This window comes from Chamaea fasciata, unplaced genomic scaffold (genome assembly GCF_029207755.1).
Source record: "Chamaea fasciata isolate MVZ Bird 193981 ecotype frontalis unplaced genomic scaffold, bChaFas1.0.hap1 SCAF_2, whole genome shotgun sequence".
Classification (NCBI taxonomy): domain Eukaryota; kingdom Metazoa; phylum Chordata; class Aves; order Passeriformes; family Sylviidae; genus Chamaea; species Chamaea fasciata.
In genome coordinates this window covers 962,421-978,532 of record NW_027094087.1, presented here as the reverse complement: position 1 = coordinate 978,532, position 16,112 = coordinate 962,421, and the positions used below count along the sequence as shown (strand labels likewise).

Below are 16,112 nucleotides of genomic sequence, written 5' to 3'. Positions count from 1 at the left end.
ATCCCAGAGGCCTCTGCTGGGGCAGCGCAAACACCTCCGTGCCGGCCCTGGAAACTTCTCTGTCCGCTGGGCTGCACACGGCTGCCAGAGCACTCCTCACGGAGTCTCTCCGCTCCAGAGGGAAATGCCCTGCTCCCCCTGCGGCTCAGGCTCCGGGGGCAGCAGCTCCTTCCCTGCAGCCCGGCACAGGCTGCTCATCTTCCCCAGAGCCTCGTGCCTGCTGCTGTCCCCGTGCCGCTCCTCATCCCCGGAGAAACGGGGACTGTGCTCTGGCCAAAGACCTGAGTCAGGGCGGCTCTTGCCAGGCTGCTAGAGAGCAGATATCCACGTCGACAGGGAGCGGCAAAGCACCGAAGTCACTCCTCCGTTACGCACCCAGAGGTGAACTCAGAAGTCGATCAGCACGCGTCCAGCAGGAAGATCGCAGGATGCCCCTGGCGGCGTCCAAAGCCGGGCGGGACGGGGCGCGGAGCTCCCTGGGATGGTGGAAGGCGTCCCTGCCGTCGTGGCCGGGGCGGGCGAGGTGGTCCCTGAGGCCCTGTGCGGCCCGGAGCAGCCCCGGCTCCGTGCCCGGGGGCAGCCCCTACACGTAGGCACGGACCCGCGGGGCCGGGCCCCCCGCCCGGGCCGGCCCGGGGCAGCTGGGGCCGGGGGCAGCCCCGCAGCGGCGGCGGCAGAAGGCGGCTCCTGCGGCCAGCAGCAGGGCCCCGCTGCCCCAGCCCACGTACAGGGCGGCCCCCAGCTCCCGCTTCAGCGGCGCCGGCACCGCGGGGTCGTAGAAGTCCCGGACCACGGCGGCGCCGGTCCAGGACACCGGGATCAGCAGCAGGGCGCCCGCGAGCAGGAAGGCCACCCCGGCCGCCAGGATGAGGATGCTGACGGCCCGCGGCTCCTGCTTGCCGCGCCGGCTGTACTTGACCCCCGCGATGGCCGCCAGGAAGGAGAGGACGGACAGGAGCACGGCCACGCACGCGAGCGCCCGGCAGGCCTCGAGCGGCGGCGGCAGCGCCAGCGCCGAGTCGTGGAACTTGCACTGCAGCCTGATGCCCAGCTGGCTGATGCAGTCCATCCACAGCCCCTCCCAGATGGTCTCGAACACCACGATGTTGCCGTCCACGTAGGCGGACACCCTCCACTGGGGCATGGCCGCGGCCGCCAGGGCGCCCGCCATGCCCACGCCGCCCAGGATCAGCCCGGTGGGCTGGAGGGCACAGCAGGCCATGCTGCTCCCGGGGCTGCTCCCAAAGCCGGGCCCAAAACTGCTCCCAAGGCCGCTCCCAGAGCTGCTCCGGCCGCTGCCCAGGGCTCCCAGGGTCGCCTACTCACACAGCAGGAGAGGGAACTCTTGTCCAGCGGTCTCATCCAGCGGCAGGTCGGGTTTTTGTCTGGAGTCCAAACGGGTGGAAATCCATTGCTGGCTGCTCCAAGGCGCTGCTGTTTTCTTTTCTTTGGCTTTGAAATCCCCTCTGAGCGCAGCCCGTCAAGCCCGGCAGGTTTGCAGCCAATGGCAGCCCGGGGAGAGGTGTGGCAGGGCTGGTCCCACCGCTGCTCACAGCCTGGATGAAGGGCTGCTTAATTAAGCAAGTGGCAGGGATGCAATTAAAGGTGCCTGGTTGCAGGGCTAACAATTCCTTAACTGCAAGACTGCAGCCCTGGTGAAATCCAGAAAGGCTGAACTTCCTTCTGCCTGAATACTGCGTCAAATGGATCGTTACAGTTGTTCCTACAACAAAAGCTAAACTCGAGGCTCGAGTGGGACTCATTTTCTGACTGCTGCAGCCCCGGGAAAACATCGGATTGTTATTTTCCTTTAAACCAATCCAACAGGCACTTGGTGCAGCCCTTTAATGTACATTTCTCATTTTGATCAAGTACAAAAGCCTGTTCATGATATTAGACAGGTACAGGAAAGTCAAGCGTTCCAGCCAACATCAAAGCTTCGCTCTCATCAAACCAGCTCCAGAATTCGCAAGGGCAGCGAAGCCAAGAAGTGGCTGAGCCTCACACTCCTGCTTTGGAATCCAGGAGCAAAGGCACAGCGAGGAGGTGATCCTCCAGGAGAAGGAGAAGGGAAGCGTTGTCATCGTGTGCGTCCCACTCCAACAAATGACCTCAGCCAGGTGGCCCTGGGGGCAGCGCTGGGATGTGGGAAGGATGCGCAGGGGGTGCAGCACACCGCTCCGGAGCCCCTCCCGTGGAGCTGCAGCCCGGCCCGCACGGATCCCTGCAAGCCTGGGCAGACGCACGTTCCAGAGGCTGCTGCGCCTCGGGCAGCCCGGGGATTGCTGCTGCTGCGCCTTTGGCTGCTTCCTCCTCCTCCCCGGTGCTGGGTGATGACGGCTCCCAGCTGGCGGTGAAGGGCATGTGCTGCGGCTGCTCACTCCAGCTCGTTGAACCGGCCGATTAAAAATAAAGGTTTAAAAAATCGGCCCACCAAAGACAGTAAAGGCACCTGGAAGTGCCGTTGAAGACAGACGCATTCTGGTTTTCTTGCTTGTGGACTCTGTGTGTTTGGAAATACCAGACCTTGCCTTTGACGGTATTAATTTAATTACAGCTTTAGGTGCCCACACAACACGATCAAAGCCAAAGCTGAACGCAGGGAAAGGGAATTGTCCACCCAACCCACCCACAGCCCAGTTACTCCGTGGAAGGAAGGAAGTGCCAGATAATGCAATTTATTCCCTAGAATGTTATGTTTCCATGTGGAGAGCGCTCCCAATAAATCTGGGCAATTCAGCTTCGAGTCTGCAACCAGGAATCTGGAAAGGAAAGAAAACGTCTTCAGCTGAGGTGTGAAACACAGAAATAAACCCATCATCAGGTCTGTGCTTACAGGGAGAGGAGTGTTCCGCCACTCTCCCACAGAGAGCAAAGAAGAATCCTGCCGCGCAGAAATTCGCCCCGTGCCCCGGAGCAGGAGATGAGGTCAGGAGTCCGAGCTGGTCCAAAAGAAGCTCCCTGCTCTGGCAGGACACGGCTCCCTGGGAGGAGCCCTGCACACCAGAGCTGTGCCACGGCACTGAGCACAGGCTCCATCCGTCCTGCTGCACCTCCTCTACCTCCAATTCCCCAGACTGTGGGTCTGGGTCTCTTATTTTAACTCCACACCCAGAAATCTATTTGTGATGGAAAATCCCTCTCAAAACCAGCATTTGTTGGTTTTTTTTTAATCTCAAACAGAAAACCCCTTTGTGCAGCATTTTCAGGCAGGCAGCTCCTGAAGGTGAGCACAGACCATGCCTGGTGCCCTGAGTCCATTCTCCTGCTGCCTCATCCATCAGGGCTGCTGGAAATATTTCTCCCTTGGATGCTCCAGGAGGGTCAGCAGGTGAGGCCATGCGGGAAATCACCAGGGCACGGCTGCAGAGATGAAAACTGCTCAGTAAAACGGGATTAAAATGCAGCAATTCAGCCAGGGAGGGCCAAATGGCCCAGTGGGGTTCGCTGTTAGTGGGAATTCGGGGGCGAGATCCTGGGCAGGTGCCAGCAGGAGAGGGGGACACCCAGGGGACACTGCCCAGGTCCAGTGGCAGGATGGTTCCTTTGGTCAGAACCGGAGGGGAAGGAGGCAGCAGGGGGAAACCACCAAATGGAAGCCAAAGGCAAATTTCAGAAGCTAAAAGCAGCTTTACAGGAGACAGGCTGGGATAAAACCCCAAAACACCGTGAATATCTTGGACCTGGAAAACCTCCTGAACCTCCCAGATGCCGGTGAGTCCCTGACTTTGCTGACCTGTGGGAAAAAGAACATCTTTTGCAGGTAAACCCCGTGTTTGGCTCAGCCTGGAGGGAGCTCTCCCAGCCCCGTGCCCCCCAGAGCACCGCGGCTCCAGTTAAAGGTGCTCAGAAAGAGAGGCTTGGCTGGCTGGGGCATTCCCAAAGCTCCTTTCCCAAAGCTCCCTCTCAGAGCAGGAGGCACGCACAGGCTCCCAGGGTGGGCACGGCCCGGATTTAGGCTCAGCTGGGAGGAAACAAAAGGAATTCCCTGCTGACACCTGGCCAGACTTTGTGCACTCCTCGCCGTGCATCATCATCCCCCGGCCGTGCTCTCTGAACGCTCCGCAGCCTCGGGAGGACGGGACCAGTTCTCCTGCAGACACGTCCGCCCCGACATTTGCCTTCCCAGAGGGAGCACGGAGCCTGCACACCTCGTCCCTGCCGGGATCCCCGCACATTTCCATTGGCTCTTCCCTCCCAGTCGGGATGTCCATTTGGATCTCTCCCTGGGCCACCACCTTCTGCTCCCTCTCTGCATCTCAAAGTGCTGCTGCCCCTTGGAAAGGGAGAAGTGGAGCATCCCCAGCCCGCGGGATTAACAGACCCTGTCACTGAGCCTCGGTGTTTGATTAGTTGGAGACATCAATAACATAAACACCGGATTGCCTCCCCTAACGCAGGATTAACTCCCCTTTGAACAACCTCTCTTACCCGTCATTTCACAGTGCTAACACACCTAGAGAGAGAGCAGGAGTCTCTGATCCTGTACAAACGTGCAGCCACGATGGCCAGAGCTCGTGGTGGGCTCCCAGCAGCAGCAGGGAGGTGGCCGTGCTGCAGCCTAATGAGCCAGGCTGGAGGCTCCGGAACGCTCCTGAGCAGGCAGAGATGGGATTTAGGATGAGAGGAGCTGCATCTCTGCACAAGGCCATTGCCAAGGAGGGGAGAGTGCCAGGGAGAGCAGCTCCTCTGATCCTGAGCACTTCTTCTTCCTTAATTACACCGGACACCTCAGGGATGCATGAGGCTTAACAATTCCTCAGGAAGCAAATGGAAAGTAAAATAAAATGCAGCGTGGATGGAGAGAAAAAAAAAAAAAGTTCAGGTTTTGTTTGGTGGCATTTTCTACTTGATAAAATCGAATCCATTTGGACCTCATTAAAGCATCTGGGCCAGCAGTGGGGAAGTCCCAGAGACACTGGAGGGATGGCAAAGAGTAACAGGAACGTAAAGTGGAGGCAGTGAAACAACACAAGGTGTGCTGGGAGGAGAACTCTCCCGTTCCCATCTCCAGACACTGATTCCTGCTGCTGCTGCTGGAGCCAAGGACTTCTCTGGGGTCTCCTCTTACTCCCCCCAGGAATCCAATTCTCTGTGCAGCTCCCCTGGGATGCTCTCCTTGGGTTTGGGGCAACAGACCCGAAAGGGAGAGGAGAAGCAGCCCGCAACCACCTGATGGGGTGAAGGAGTGTGGGCTGAGTGTGAGGAGAGGGCCAGAGAGGAAAGGCCTGGGGGTGATGAAGCTGAGCTCAGAGAGGCTCGGGAAGTCAGCTGGGAGCAGGGAAAGCTTTCTGATCTAAAGGAAAGCTGCAGACTGCGGGAAGGGAATCTCGGAGCAGCCTCAGCCTGCAGTGAGGACATGGAGTTCAGGCCTCCTGGAAACCCTTTCCGGGGAAAATGATCGTTGAGGGCTGGGCCAGATTTCTAAGGACACCACAGCACAGCCAGCTCTGCAGGTTTCAGAGCAGGAACAACTCTCGGGAGCAATTGTGGTGGGTTTATCACAGAGAGGAGCAAGGGAGCAGCTCAGAGCTTTTCCCGAGGGAGCTTCACCCACCTGAGCCAGAGCAGATTTCCCTCCTCTGCCCTGCAGGGTGTGCATCCATTTCCAGAGGGCACCTGGAAAGGCTCCACTCCCATGGAATGTGCCCAAAGCTCGGGGGGACAGGGCAGGGCCCCTTGGTTTCCTCCCTGGAAGCAATTCTGCTTATTCCCCAAAGAATTCCTCTTGTCCCTGAGCGGGGAAAAAAAAGGGGTTTCACATCATAAACTTCCAATGAGATATTAAAAGAGTCAGTCAAACTCCAGAACGAGAACGTTGTTCTCCATTAAACACCACAAATTGAATGATGTCCCCAGTTCAGTCAAAGGCACAATTCCATTGATTTCCGTGGGTGTGGAGTTACACTTCATTAATTGGTCGCAAAATTCTATTAAAATATTGCTGCTATTGATTGCTTTGGGTCATTCATTGAATCAATTTGTCTGGAATTGCTTCTTTTTTTTTTTTTACTGGGCTTTGTTTCTTTACATTGCTGCTCATCCTGGCGACACGACCTTAACGGGAACAGTAAAATTCAGCCCGTTCTCATGGGAACTGTGAGCACACCCTGTGCTTGGTTCTGTCCCTTCTGCCTATAAACTGTGCTGCTGTGAGTGGGTCTCGGCAGAAACTCTTGCCCGGACTGCACTAAAGACCCCTGTCTAAAAAACACGTATTAGTATTTATATTTAGGTTTATATTTAGGTCTATACTTAGGTTTATATTTAGGTTTGTAGTGTTTACATTTACAATGTTTATATTTATAATTATATTTATGTTGTGATTACATTCACATTTATGTTTCTATTTCTACTTATATTGATACTTATTTTTACACCGCAGAGCTCTGTGGCAGCAACCAGCAGAGCGTCTGTGCTCTGTGCAATGCTGGAACAGGAATGCTGCAAGCCACGGGCTTGCTGCCTCTAAAAGCAGGTTGTGAATGAGTGTGACCGAAATGGGCTACAAAGGAAATATTACCTTTCCCTGGAGGGAGGGTAATTAGGATGTGCACAGAGAGCTGTGTTTATTCTCTGAGAGAAGGGAAACTTTTCCGTGTATTTCAGCTTACCTTCCTCTGCTGGGCAAACTCTCCATGCAACCCTCCATTAAGCCTGCAGTAAATCAATCCCTCAGTGAATGCTTTTCTTTTAAACCATTATTATCTTGTCTTTATTCACTGTCATCCCTCCTCTCCCAGGCAGAAAAAAAAAAGAACCCCTCAGCCGCTCAGCTCTGCTCTTCATTGCAACAGGGCAGAGTTTGACACCGTGCTGTAATGTTCAGCCCTTGGTTACTGCTTGTCCTACAAAATGCACCCCGAGGCAAAAGCAGAGACACGCAGCCCAAAAACTGTTCCAAAACACTGCCAAAATAACCCCAGGTACTACTAAAACAACCCAAGGGATATCAAAATAACCTCAAGTACTATCATAATAATCCAAGGAGTATCAAAATAAGCCAAGGAATATCTAAATAAGCCAAGGAATACCAAAATCAGCCAAGGAATATCAAAATAATCCAAGGAATATCAAAATCAGCCAAGGAGTATCAAAATAAGCCAAGGAATACCAAAATCAGCCAAGGCACTGCCACAGTGACGCTGCCCAGAGGCCACTGGGGTGGCTGAGCCCGCAGCCACAGCAGAGAGCAGCAAGAGGCCAGGGCAGGTTCTCATCCCCCTACTGTGCCCACCCCTGAATCCCTCTGGAAGAGCTGGGAGCAGCCAGAGCCCCCTGGGATAAATGTGCCTTCCGAGGCAATGCTCTGCCCTGGAGTAATTCTTTTTAAAAGACAATAATAAACCCCCCAAGCGCTGCCCTTTGCTGTGCTCATGCTGAGGGGTGGATCAGCCCCCCCAGGAAAACCCTGCTGCGGTCCCTGGGTTGTTCTGAAATCAGGAACGTTCCACCTCAGCTCAGTGCCAAAGCTGCAGGGGGAAGCAGAGGCAGGGAACAGGCAGGATCCCCGAGATGTCCATGTGCTCCAAGGGCTGCACACTCAGCTCCTCGGGATGGGATGGGAGCCCTGTAACAAATGGTTTTCCCCTGCAGGAGTCAGCAATTTGCCTGTGATGGAAGAGCAATGGGAAGCACCTGTGCCCCAGGACCTGTGAGAGCTGTAGCTGCACAAATACTTCACAAAAACACCCCTGCTATTCAAAAACCAAACCAAAAACCCTTTAGGATTCACGGCAAGAAGGGGAACTGCTCATTCAAGAGTTCTGGTGTGATGTGACCTTCCTTTCCTTCCTTCCTGGAAAACGCCAGGTGATATTTTCACAAGATATTTGTGGAAAGCAGAACAACAGGAACCGTAGGTAAAAATCTAAGAAAAAAAAAAACCCAGACAGACAGGGAGCAGCAGATCCTTTTACAAATTCCTACGGCTATGAATGTGTGCATGAAATGTGCAGCCCAATCTCTGAATGTGCCCTAGCATGGGAAATAAAAACCCAGGCAGAAAGCAGCATTCCTCTGTGGCAAAACCGAACTCCACATTAGGAGAAAACCTAATTTGTTACACGGGGAAAGAACAATTGAGGCTATCACTACCCAGATATTGAAATACAAGCCTGCTGCAATCCACCTGAACTTTCCTGCCTCTAGTTCTGCTCCTGCCACTTACATCTCTTCAAGAGCAGAAGCAAAGGCAGAAGTGCTGAAGGTGGCACACCAGAGGCGTTGACTGGGAATGTTTTGTGCTCCCCCAGCGTGGAAAGCCGTGGTCAGGAGGGGGGCAAGGCAAGAGGCATTCTGCAAATCCCCACATCCAGCTTGTCTTTCATAGCCACTGACTTACCCAACCTCTGCAGCTGCTGCTGCTGCCCGGGGAAACGTGGGGAAACGGGAAGGCAGGGGAACCTCTCCTCCTCCTGCTTCTGGCCCTCTGAGCCCCGGGTTGTCCTCCTGGTTTTGTTTGCTGCTTTGCTTCGCCTGCTGCAATCACTGGTGGGTACAGGACTGCAGGAAAACCGGGTGGGGGCAATTCCTTGGAGAACCGGGTTCCTGCAACCACAGGGTAACTCGAGTCAGAAGGAGCCCCTGGACAGCGTCTCATGCTTGAAGCTGTGCCCTTCAAAATCCCGAGGCTGAGAACCCGGTCAAGGAGCATTTCCACCACCAAAAATCCCCCCAGGTTTTCCTTAGGGGGGTTAAATCCTGCTCCCCCAAGGAGGGCTTTGAGGAGAGCCCAGAAATGCACAGCATTTCCCTGCTGGGATGGATTTGACGAGAGTCCACACAGAAGAGCTGGAATTGTCACTGCAGGGCTCTGCAGCCCCGTGGTTGCCACTCGAAGGGCAAAGGGAAAGCAGAACAAATAAACAAGCCCTTCAATAATGCATCAGGAGGGAAACACAGAGGGGGGACAGGCAGCGGGGCTGATTTCTCTCAGAGGCTGCTGGAGTTCTCACTTACAGGACTTGGGAAATAATTAGCTGAGCAAATATAATTTCAGCACGTTATTGATTAATTTACGGAACCATTCAGCTTTTGTGCAAACTCGTGGTACGATTGTGTCTGCAACGAGGATTCGGTGTTTGTGCATTCTTGGAGGGATTAAATTTAAGTGCCTTATCTTGCTCAAAACCATTTTTGGAAGGAAGTGTGGGGAAATCTTATTTCATGTTACGAATTGCATCTGCTCGTTTATAATTAAAAGGCAGGGAAGGGGCAAGTCAGGAATCTCATTTTTTGTTCTTCTCTATTCAAACATGTCATTTCATCGTGGGGAAATATCAGAAATGCCTGTGAGTGGCCTAATCAGAGCTCCCTGTCAGCCACAGGATCCTATTAGTGTGTTAGAAAACAAAGACGTGCAGGCAGATTTTGACTTTTCCCCTCCTCCTTGCCTTTTTTTTCCTTCCCCTTTCCCACCACGTTAAGGCATTAATACCCCCGAAGTCAGTTTCCAACTTGCCCGTACAACCTGCGTGTTTTCCTCCTTGCTTGTCCCAGCTCTGCCCTCCTCCTCTTGCTCCTCTCCAGAGCAGGTGAGAGCTGCAGGCACTTTCCTTCTGTGTATTTGCACCTAAAACGTCCTAAAAACAGACGGGTACAAATATTGCCCAAGCCGACGTGGTGAAAAGTTTCACATCTCCGGACAAAACCCGTCATTCTGGCCCTTCTGCTGCAGGTCACACCACCACATTACATTTCATTTCCTTTTCTAACAGGTCCCCGGGCTTTTGTATTCAGCATTCCTGACATTCCTGCTGTGAAGGGCTGGCTCCCAGCACTCCCACAAGTGTGCCAGGACACTTCATTAGAGATAAAAACCACTGGGCAAGGCTTCTGTTCCAGCCCGGGTTCCTCAATGACTGGGGCAAGATTTCACAGGTGGGAATTAGAGCAGAACTTCAGATTTACCTGCTTGCCCAGGCCCTGCACTGAGAGCTCAGCAGGGAAAATCCAGGCAGGAAAATCCAGGCAGGGCAGAGAATGGATGGAGGTGCTCAGGTGAGAAGCTGCTACCCCTAAAATCACTTTCCTCGGCAGATTAAAAAAAAAAAGAAAAAAAAATTCCCTTTTGGTCAAATGCCTCAGGCTAAATCCATAGTGTTGGCTTCTATCATGAAATTAAAGATCAAACGGGTAATGGCTGGGAAACCTGTCCACACCCGTGGCTGCTCTCATCTGTCCTGGTTTTCCATCCCTACACCTATTTAATAAAATGATTTCTATCTGAGCTCCTGCAGGGAGCTGTGTCCTCCCGAGGGCACAGGGGCTGCCTCAGCACAGCCCGGCCAGTGCCTTCTCCTGCTCTGAAACATCACCTGGAGCCCGAGCTCAGGGGGTGGGATCTGCTGGATTCCAGGGAAATCCGGCAGGTGACCCCCAGGGGATGAGGGTTATAATTAGCCAATTCCACGGAATAGAAACCTGTCCTTGTCCCGGTGCTGCTGAGCTTCCTTGGCAGCTCTGCAGGTCCCTGACACAGCTGGCATTCCAGCAGCAGCTCTGCACGGGAATGTCCACGCTCCATGGGGCACGGTGAGGTTATTCCCGTGGGAACTGAGCAGGGAATTCGGGGCCGTGGGTATAATTCATCTAAACTAGCAAAGGTGACAGTGAACCCCAAATCTGGGCACCACACAGAGAACAATCTTTGTGCTGCCCTGTCAGCTCAAGCCCCTGGGCTGGGAAGTTTTGGGAGTCAAACATATGGAATGATAGAAGTCACAGCAACTGGTGTCACCCCGAGGGACAGTCCAAGTCCCAGACAATTCCTCTGCAGTCCACTCTGGGGGAAATCACCCTGTGTCTGCCAGGAGCTCTGGCTCTGTTTCTCCGACCTGCTCAGTTGGCCTTTAAGGACATGAAATAACTTTGAAGCAAAATAAATCACCTTTTTCTTCTGATTTTCTTTTGTTTTCTTTTTTCAGATGCTGGACTTGCCTCTGTGGATGTGTGCTGAGCTCTGGCTGCAGGGGACTGTCAGGCCTGAATGGCTGTGAGTCCGTGTTCTTCTCGCTGGGGAATCAGAGATAATTTCAGAATTAAAGGGGAAAGGTTTCCGAACCACACTTTGTTTAGTAGGAAGTTGAGCTTTGACTTCTGCCTTTTGCCTTTCACCTTTTTTTTTTTTTTTTTTTTTAAATCTCATTGGTTTGTTTTACTTTTTCACTTAGTGTCTGTCTTTTTTTTTTTTTTCCCTGTTGCTTTCCCTGAAGCAACTCCTTGAGCTCATTGTGACCTGATCTCTTTTTTACAGATTAGAAAAACCAGGCAATGAATTTTGAGAACAAAGTTTAGTTGTCAGGAAAAGAGGGATCTTAAGCAAAGACAGCTGCAGAGTTCAGTGACACCATGACAGCAGAAGGTTCCCAGGGATGCCACCGAGCAGAGCACAGAGCAGCCCTGATACAAACTGAGAACTGTAATTCAGCCTCTTCCCACGCACTCCAGTCAGCAGCTTTCTCACCCTGCACAGCAGAATCTGGGCACTAGGGAAAGACACCCTAAAAAGTAATTAAGAAGATTTTTTTTTAAACCCCAAACATGCTGACTTATTTCTTTTACAAGTAGAAAAATTATTTGAGAAAAAAAAAATCCTAAAATATTTGAAATCTTTTTCCCTTCCAGTGTGATGGATCTATAAGTCAGTGCACTTCTGCCTTATTAAGTTAGTCAATAATTTGTTTGTCAATACTGGAAAATACAGTTCAACCCTGACTAATTTGTGCTTGAGGAAGCTGTTGAAGCAGAAAATGAAAAGATTGCACCTGTGATACCACAGGAGAACTATCCCTGATCCTGCAACAGTTCTATGCCAATACATTAGAATATCTATCAAGGTGGCATAAATGCAAATAGAAAGGATGTCTGTTTCAGATGGGAAAATGAAATGGATTTACAAATCAGATCCGAGAGCACTGAAAAAGCCTGAAAGCTTTCTCATGACCTTCCAAGATGTAACAAGAGATTTGTGGAGACTGTGCCATAATTTTTAGATCATTTAATTAAGGCTTTTCTCAGGAGCATGGGGAAAGATGGTGTGAGACCATACAACTTTATAAAGAAGAAAAGGACCGTGTCCAAGGGAACAGTAAATTCAACGGAAGAGAGTGAGTCCTGAGGAACCGTGGTGAAATTATTTTAGAAAAAATTAGTGATGGTATTGGATAGAGCAAATAAAAATTAGGAGGCTGGAAAGAGAGTTCAAAAGAAACTTAAAAAAAAAAAAAGACAGCTTTCTCTAAGAAGTGCTAATGTAATAAAGCTTTTCAATGCAAGCACATTATGTCATTTTAGGGCAGAGTCCCTTTCATAAACTGAACATATTCCACAATATGTTTGGGGGAAAGGTTGCAGGATTATTTCTCCAAAGAATAAGAAATAAGCAGAAGTTTCTGCTTTGTGAAGAAAAAAAAAAAAAAAAAAGGAAAGGAAAATGCAAGGAAATAAGAGCTTTTCATAGAAAGCTTTGTATTACTCCACAAGAGGCTGAGAAACAAAATTCTACCTTTTTCAGGCAGCAAGGCATCTTTTCAAGTCTTGGTTGGCATTTTAAGTAGCCAACAGGGCACAGATGCAATTTATAGAAGTTTGCTTGTATCTCTACTAGATTTCTTCTTTTATGAATGCAGAAGGTAGATGCAAACAGCTTCCACTCTTCCCCGCCTTGTGCACTGAGATACTGTTCTGCTCACAAAACTGCTCTCTGAATACAGTTCCTAAACTCTCCCAACTTTTCTAACACTCAGATCAACTCCAATCTATACCGAAATACAGTTTGCCATGATTATCTTCCTCTCCTATCTCTCCAAGCCAACAGCTCTACTAAACCCTTTCCTCTACTTACTCCTTCTGTTGTATTTTTTTTTTTCCTGGGCAATTAATCTAGGTCTCCTCTTCAGTGTATTTCTCTGATCTCTCGGGTGTCCCTTTCACTCCGCTGGATCACTGGTTTCAACAGCTTCTGCCAGCAGCACATCCAAGCACTGCACATGAGCTAATCCTGTAATCAGCACACAGACAGGGCTGACACTTCTCCAGGCTGAGCATTTATGCTCTCACTCCCTGGATGCAGGCACATCACACATCTCTGCTGCTTTGGCAATTGGTTATTCCTTGGAACGGGCTGATATTGGGTGTTTTTTAATTGCCACTGTTACAGTTACCGAGAGGGTTCACTCCCTTCTACTCACTGTTTTCCTTGTATCTGGTATCAGTTGAACAAACTGACAAATCTGATGCTTTTTCCTCATCCATTCCATTTCCAGGGTCTCTGTTCTGTTGAATGTGTCCTTCCAGGCTCCTGTCTTCATCAGCCTGGCATCATCTCACTGCAACTTAAAGGCTTAGCCCCTTGCAGCTGAGAATAAAAGAAGTTTCTCTTTAATTTTACCAAAGAAATTATAAGTAATTCATAACTAAGATGATAAAAAACTTCAAGAAACATTTCTCCTCAAAGAACACAACAGCTTTGATAAATATTCTCTGTTTAGGGAAATGAGCGTGGTTTTTTTTCCTGTTCTCTGATCAATTCATTCACCAGGAATATTTTTGTGATCAGAGGAACCATGCCATTCTGTTACTGGAAGATGGAACTAAGGCCAGGCAGGCTGAGGGACAGCAGGGCTTTTCCAGGTTTGAAGCACTCAGTTAGAGCCACACACAGGGCGATGTGTGCCAGCCTGGACCCAAAACTGACACACTTCAACAGGACAACTGGTTTTGTTGGCCACAGCGAAGCTGGAGCTCTGACAGATTTAAAACACGTGGGCAAAATCCTGGTGGTGCTTGTGTCAATAAGGGATCTTTTATCCCTTCCTGGCTTCAAGACAAGCACTCTGTGAAAAATGCACACATTATAGAATTACCATTAAGAACAGTATGAGAACTGTCTTTTGTATTCTGGTTTCTATTTATTCTAAGCATGGCCACATAAATCTGGGCAGGAACATTTATCACTTCTACTTTAGAAGGAAGTCCTAGAGGTTGGGTTTTCTTCCCCCCCTTCTCACCTTATTCTGTAAAGTCCTTTAAATCACAGCTCTCAGGATGACAGGAGCAGCTGGCACCTGTAACAGGACTGGAATTTAATCACTAAAGAAGCACAAATAAGTTCACATGAATTTTTAAACAAAGAGAGACTCAAAGTGAAGTTTACAGCCGATACCCCCTAGGGCAAAACAGCACCAACAAAGCCATAAAGGAACTTTAACGAAAATAAAATTAATACTACAAGGGTTATTCATTGACACAACCTTTTATGAGACAAGAGAAGAAGCAGGTAAGACAAAACAAAAGCATAAGATACTTGTAAGCTTTGGTTAAATGCTTGTTAAAATCTGTCACTGGAATTAGCAGTGCAAATAAATAAATAGCTTAACATAAATTTGTTTTCAGTTCTATCCAAACGCATAGTTCTCACCATCAGGCAGTTGAACCTTACATCTGCTGAGGAAAACTATGATAATAACAACCCAGTAAACTCTTAATTCCTGGCCCTTAGGACAACTCAGGAACCTTCTGCCATTGCACAGGAGTGTATCATATAGAATACAAAACATATATCTGTAAATAAAGTGTGTCACAAACCCACTGCAATCTGTAGACATGAGGAGGGATCAGATTACTTCCAAATTATACAAGGTTATTTTATCCGAAGTTTTCCTTTACAGTGAAGGGTAAAGTAGCAATGTAAAGGGATCTTAAATTGACTGCCAAGGCAGCACCAAGGTCCCATGGGTGAGGCAAGGGGGGACAGAAGAGAGCACTGACATTTTACGGGCTGTTAAAGGATCCAAACTAACCTCAGCTGGCGTGGCAAGTTCTGTATTTCAAGGGATTATGGATTATTATGGGATCAGATCCCAGCATACCAGTTCTCATTCATGAAAGCATACACAATAGGGTTGCAAGTAGAATTGAAGAATCCTATGATCTGGACAATTGCAAAGATCATTTTGATTGTCACATCATCATACTCCTCCTCAAAATTACCTGGAGAGGAGAAGAGAAATATGCTGTAAGCACAGAATGTGATAAATGCTTACTGCTTAGCTTATTTATAGCCAGTTTGGCATCAGATGCTTTGCTTTAAAATCAACAAAAACCCGTGCTGGAAGTTCTTAACATTAGCAATTGAGTTTCATCAACAAGATGAAATCAAGATCTATCACACAGTCCTGCTTTGTATGTAGGTAGTAACATAATCAAATGAAAGAGGCAATTTATGAGCCAAAAAAGCTGACTGGCTGAACTATTGATTTGTCTGCTACAATCTTATTTTTGATAGCAGACAAAGAAACAGCTTTTTCCTTCGGGAAGTAAAGTACAACTACTGAAAATGTCCTCTTGTTCCTGCACATAGGCTGCTCCAGTATGCATGGAGGAGGTGGGAGGTGAACAGTGGAAGACACCAGAGAATAAGGCAGATGGCAAAAAAAGCCAACACAACAAGCACTGAGGGCATTTCCAAGCCCGTTTTCAGGATAGAGCCCTGAAAAATTCCAGATGGATTTGTTGGGTATCATCACTGTGATGTGCAGTATTTATATTTCCAATATGCCTACCTCAATAAAAGGGATAAATGCTTCATTTAAACTCAAACTAGTTAAATTAAATATATTAAAAAAAAAGAAAACTTCAAGAGGTTTTATGCTCAGAAATAACTTTTACCTTCCAGCCAAGTTACTTTTGACCTTTCAGCAAATGAGGGCACCATAACAGACCTGGTAAGGAAAAGAAACTACACAGAGATGCTCACCCCTCTAATAGTCCTGTTTTTCCTTTCTTATCAGCAGACCATCAACCTTTGCCGGGAGAAGATATCCTAGAGCTGAACGATGTAGCATCATTAGTTTTTCCCAACCTGCAGTTCCCTTACTAACAAAATCCAAGACACCCAGACCTTGTTCTATGAGATGCGGCAGGTACTCACTGTATTCCATCATCATGTGAATCACGTGGGAAGGGGCCCCACAGACTGCAAAGAGAAACACCGCTGTCACCATCATAACAATTGCCTGCTGCTGCTTCTTCTTCTTCCTGAAATTGCACCAAGAATTCCACACGGAATCACTGGGAGCTGGCTGGCAGTCACACCTCTCTCTGCAAAA

The 16,112-nt window shown here is 49.4% G+C and overlaps 1 protein-coding gene and 1 long non-coding RNA gene across 4 annotated transcripts; both read right to left on the bottom strand.

Moving 5' to 3' along the window:
• Positions 1 to 583: 583 nt before the first annotated feature.
• LOC136303093 (claudin-8-like) lies at positions 584 to 1,222 on the bottom strand. The gene has a single exon (XM_066206707.1). It carries the CDS (start codon positions 1,220 to 1,222, stop codon positions 584 to 586), a length of 639 nt encoding a protein of 212 aa, XP_066062804.1.
• Positions 1,223 to 2,285: 1,063 nt separating this feature from the next.
• Positions 2,286 to 16,104, bottom strand: LOC136303686 (uncharacterized). Of its 3 annotated transcripts, none has more exons than XR_010724276.1 (11): positions 15,935 to 16,104; positions 15,761 to 15,832; positions 14,805 to 14,994; positions 14,013 to 14,069; positions 13,194 to 13,360; positions 10,892 to 11,016; positions 9,913 to 10,028; positions 9,473 to 9,584; positions 8,345 to 8,550; positions 5,558 to 5,734; positions 2,286 to 2,762 (listed from the first exon to the last, which is right to left on the bottom strand). It is a non-coding gene; the product is annotated as an uncharacterized lncRNA (long non-coding RNA). The 3 variants fall into 3 exon arrangements; XR_010724282.1 differs by lacking the exon at positions 2,286 to 2,762 and adding an exon at positions 4,642 to 4,758; XR_010724283.1 differs by lacking the exon at positions 9,913 to 10,028 and having other exon boundaries at positions 15,935 to 16,103.
• Positions 16,105 to 16,112: the final 8 nt, after the last annotated feature.

Coding starts and splice junctions, on each gene's coding strand:
- LOC136303093 (XM_066206707.1), bottom strand. CDS start 1,222: ATGGCCTGCTGTGCCCTCCAGCCCACCGGGCTGATCCTGGGCGGCGTG.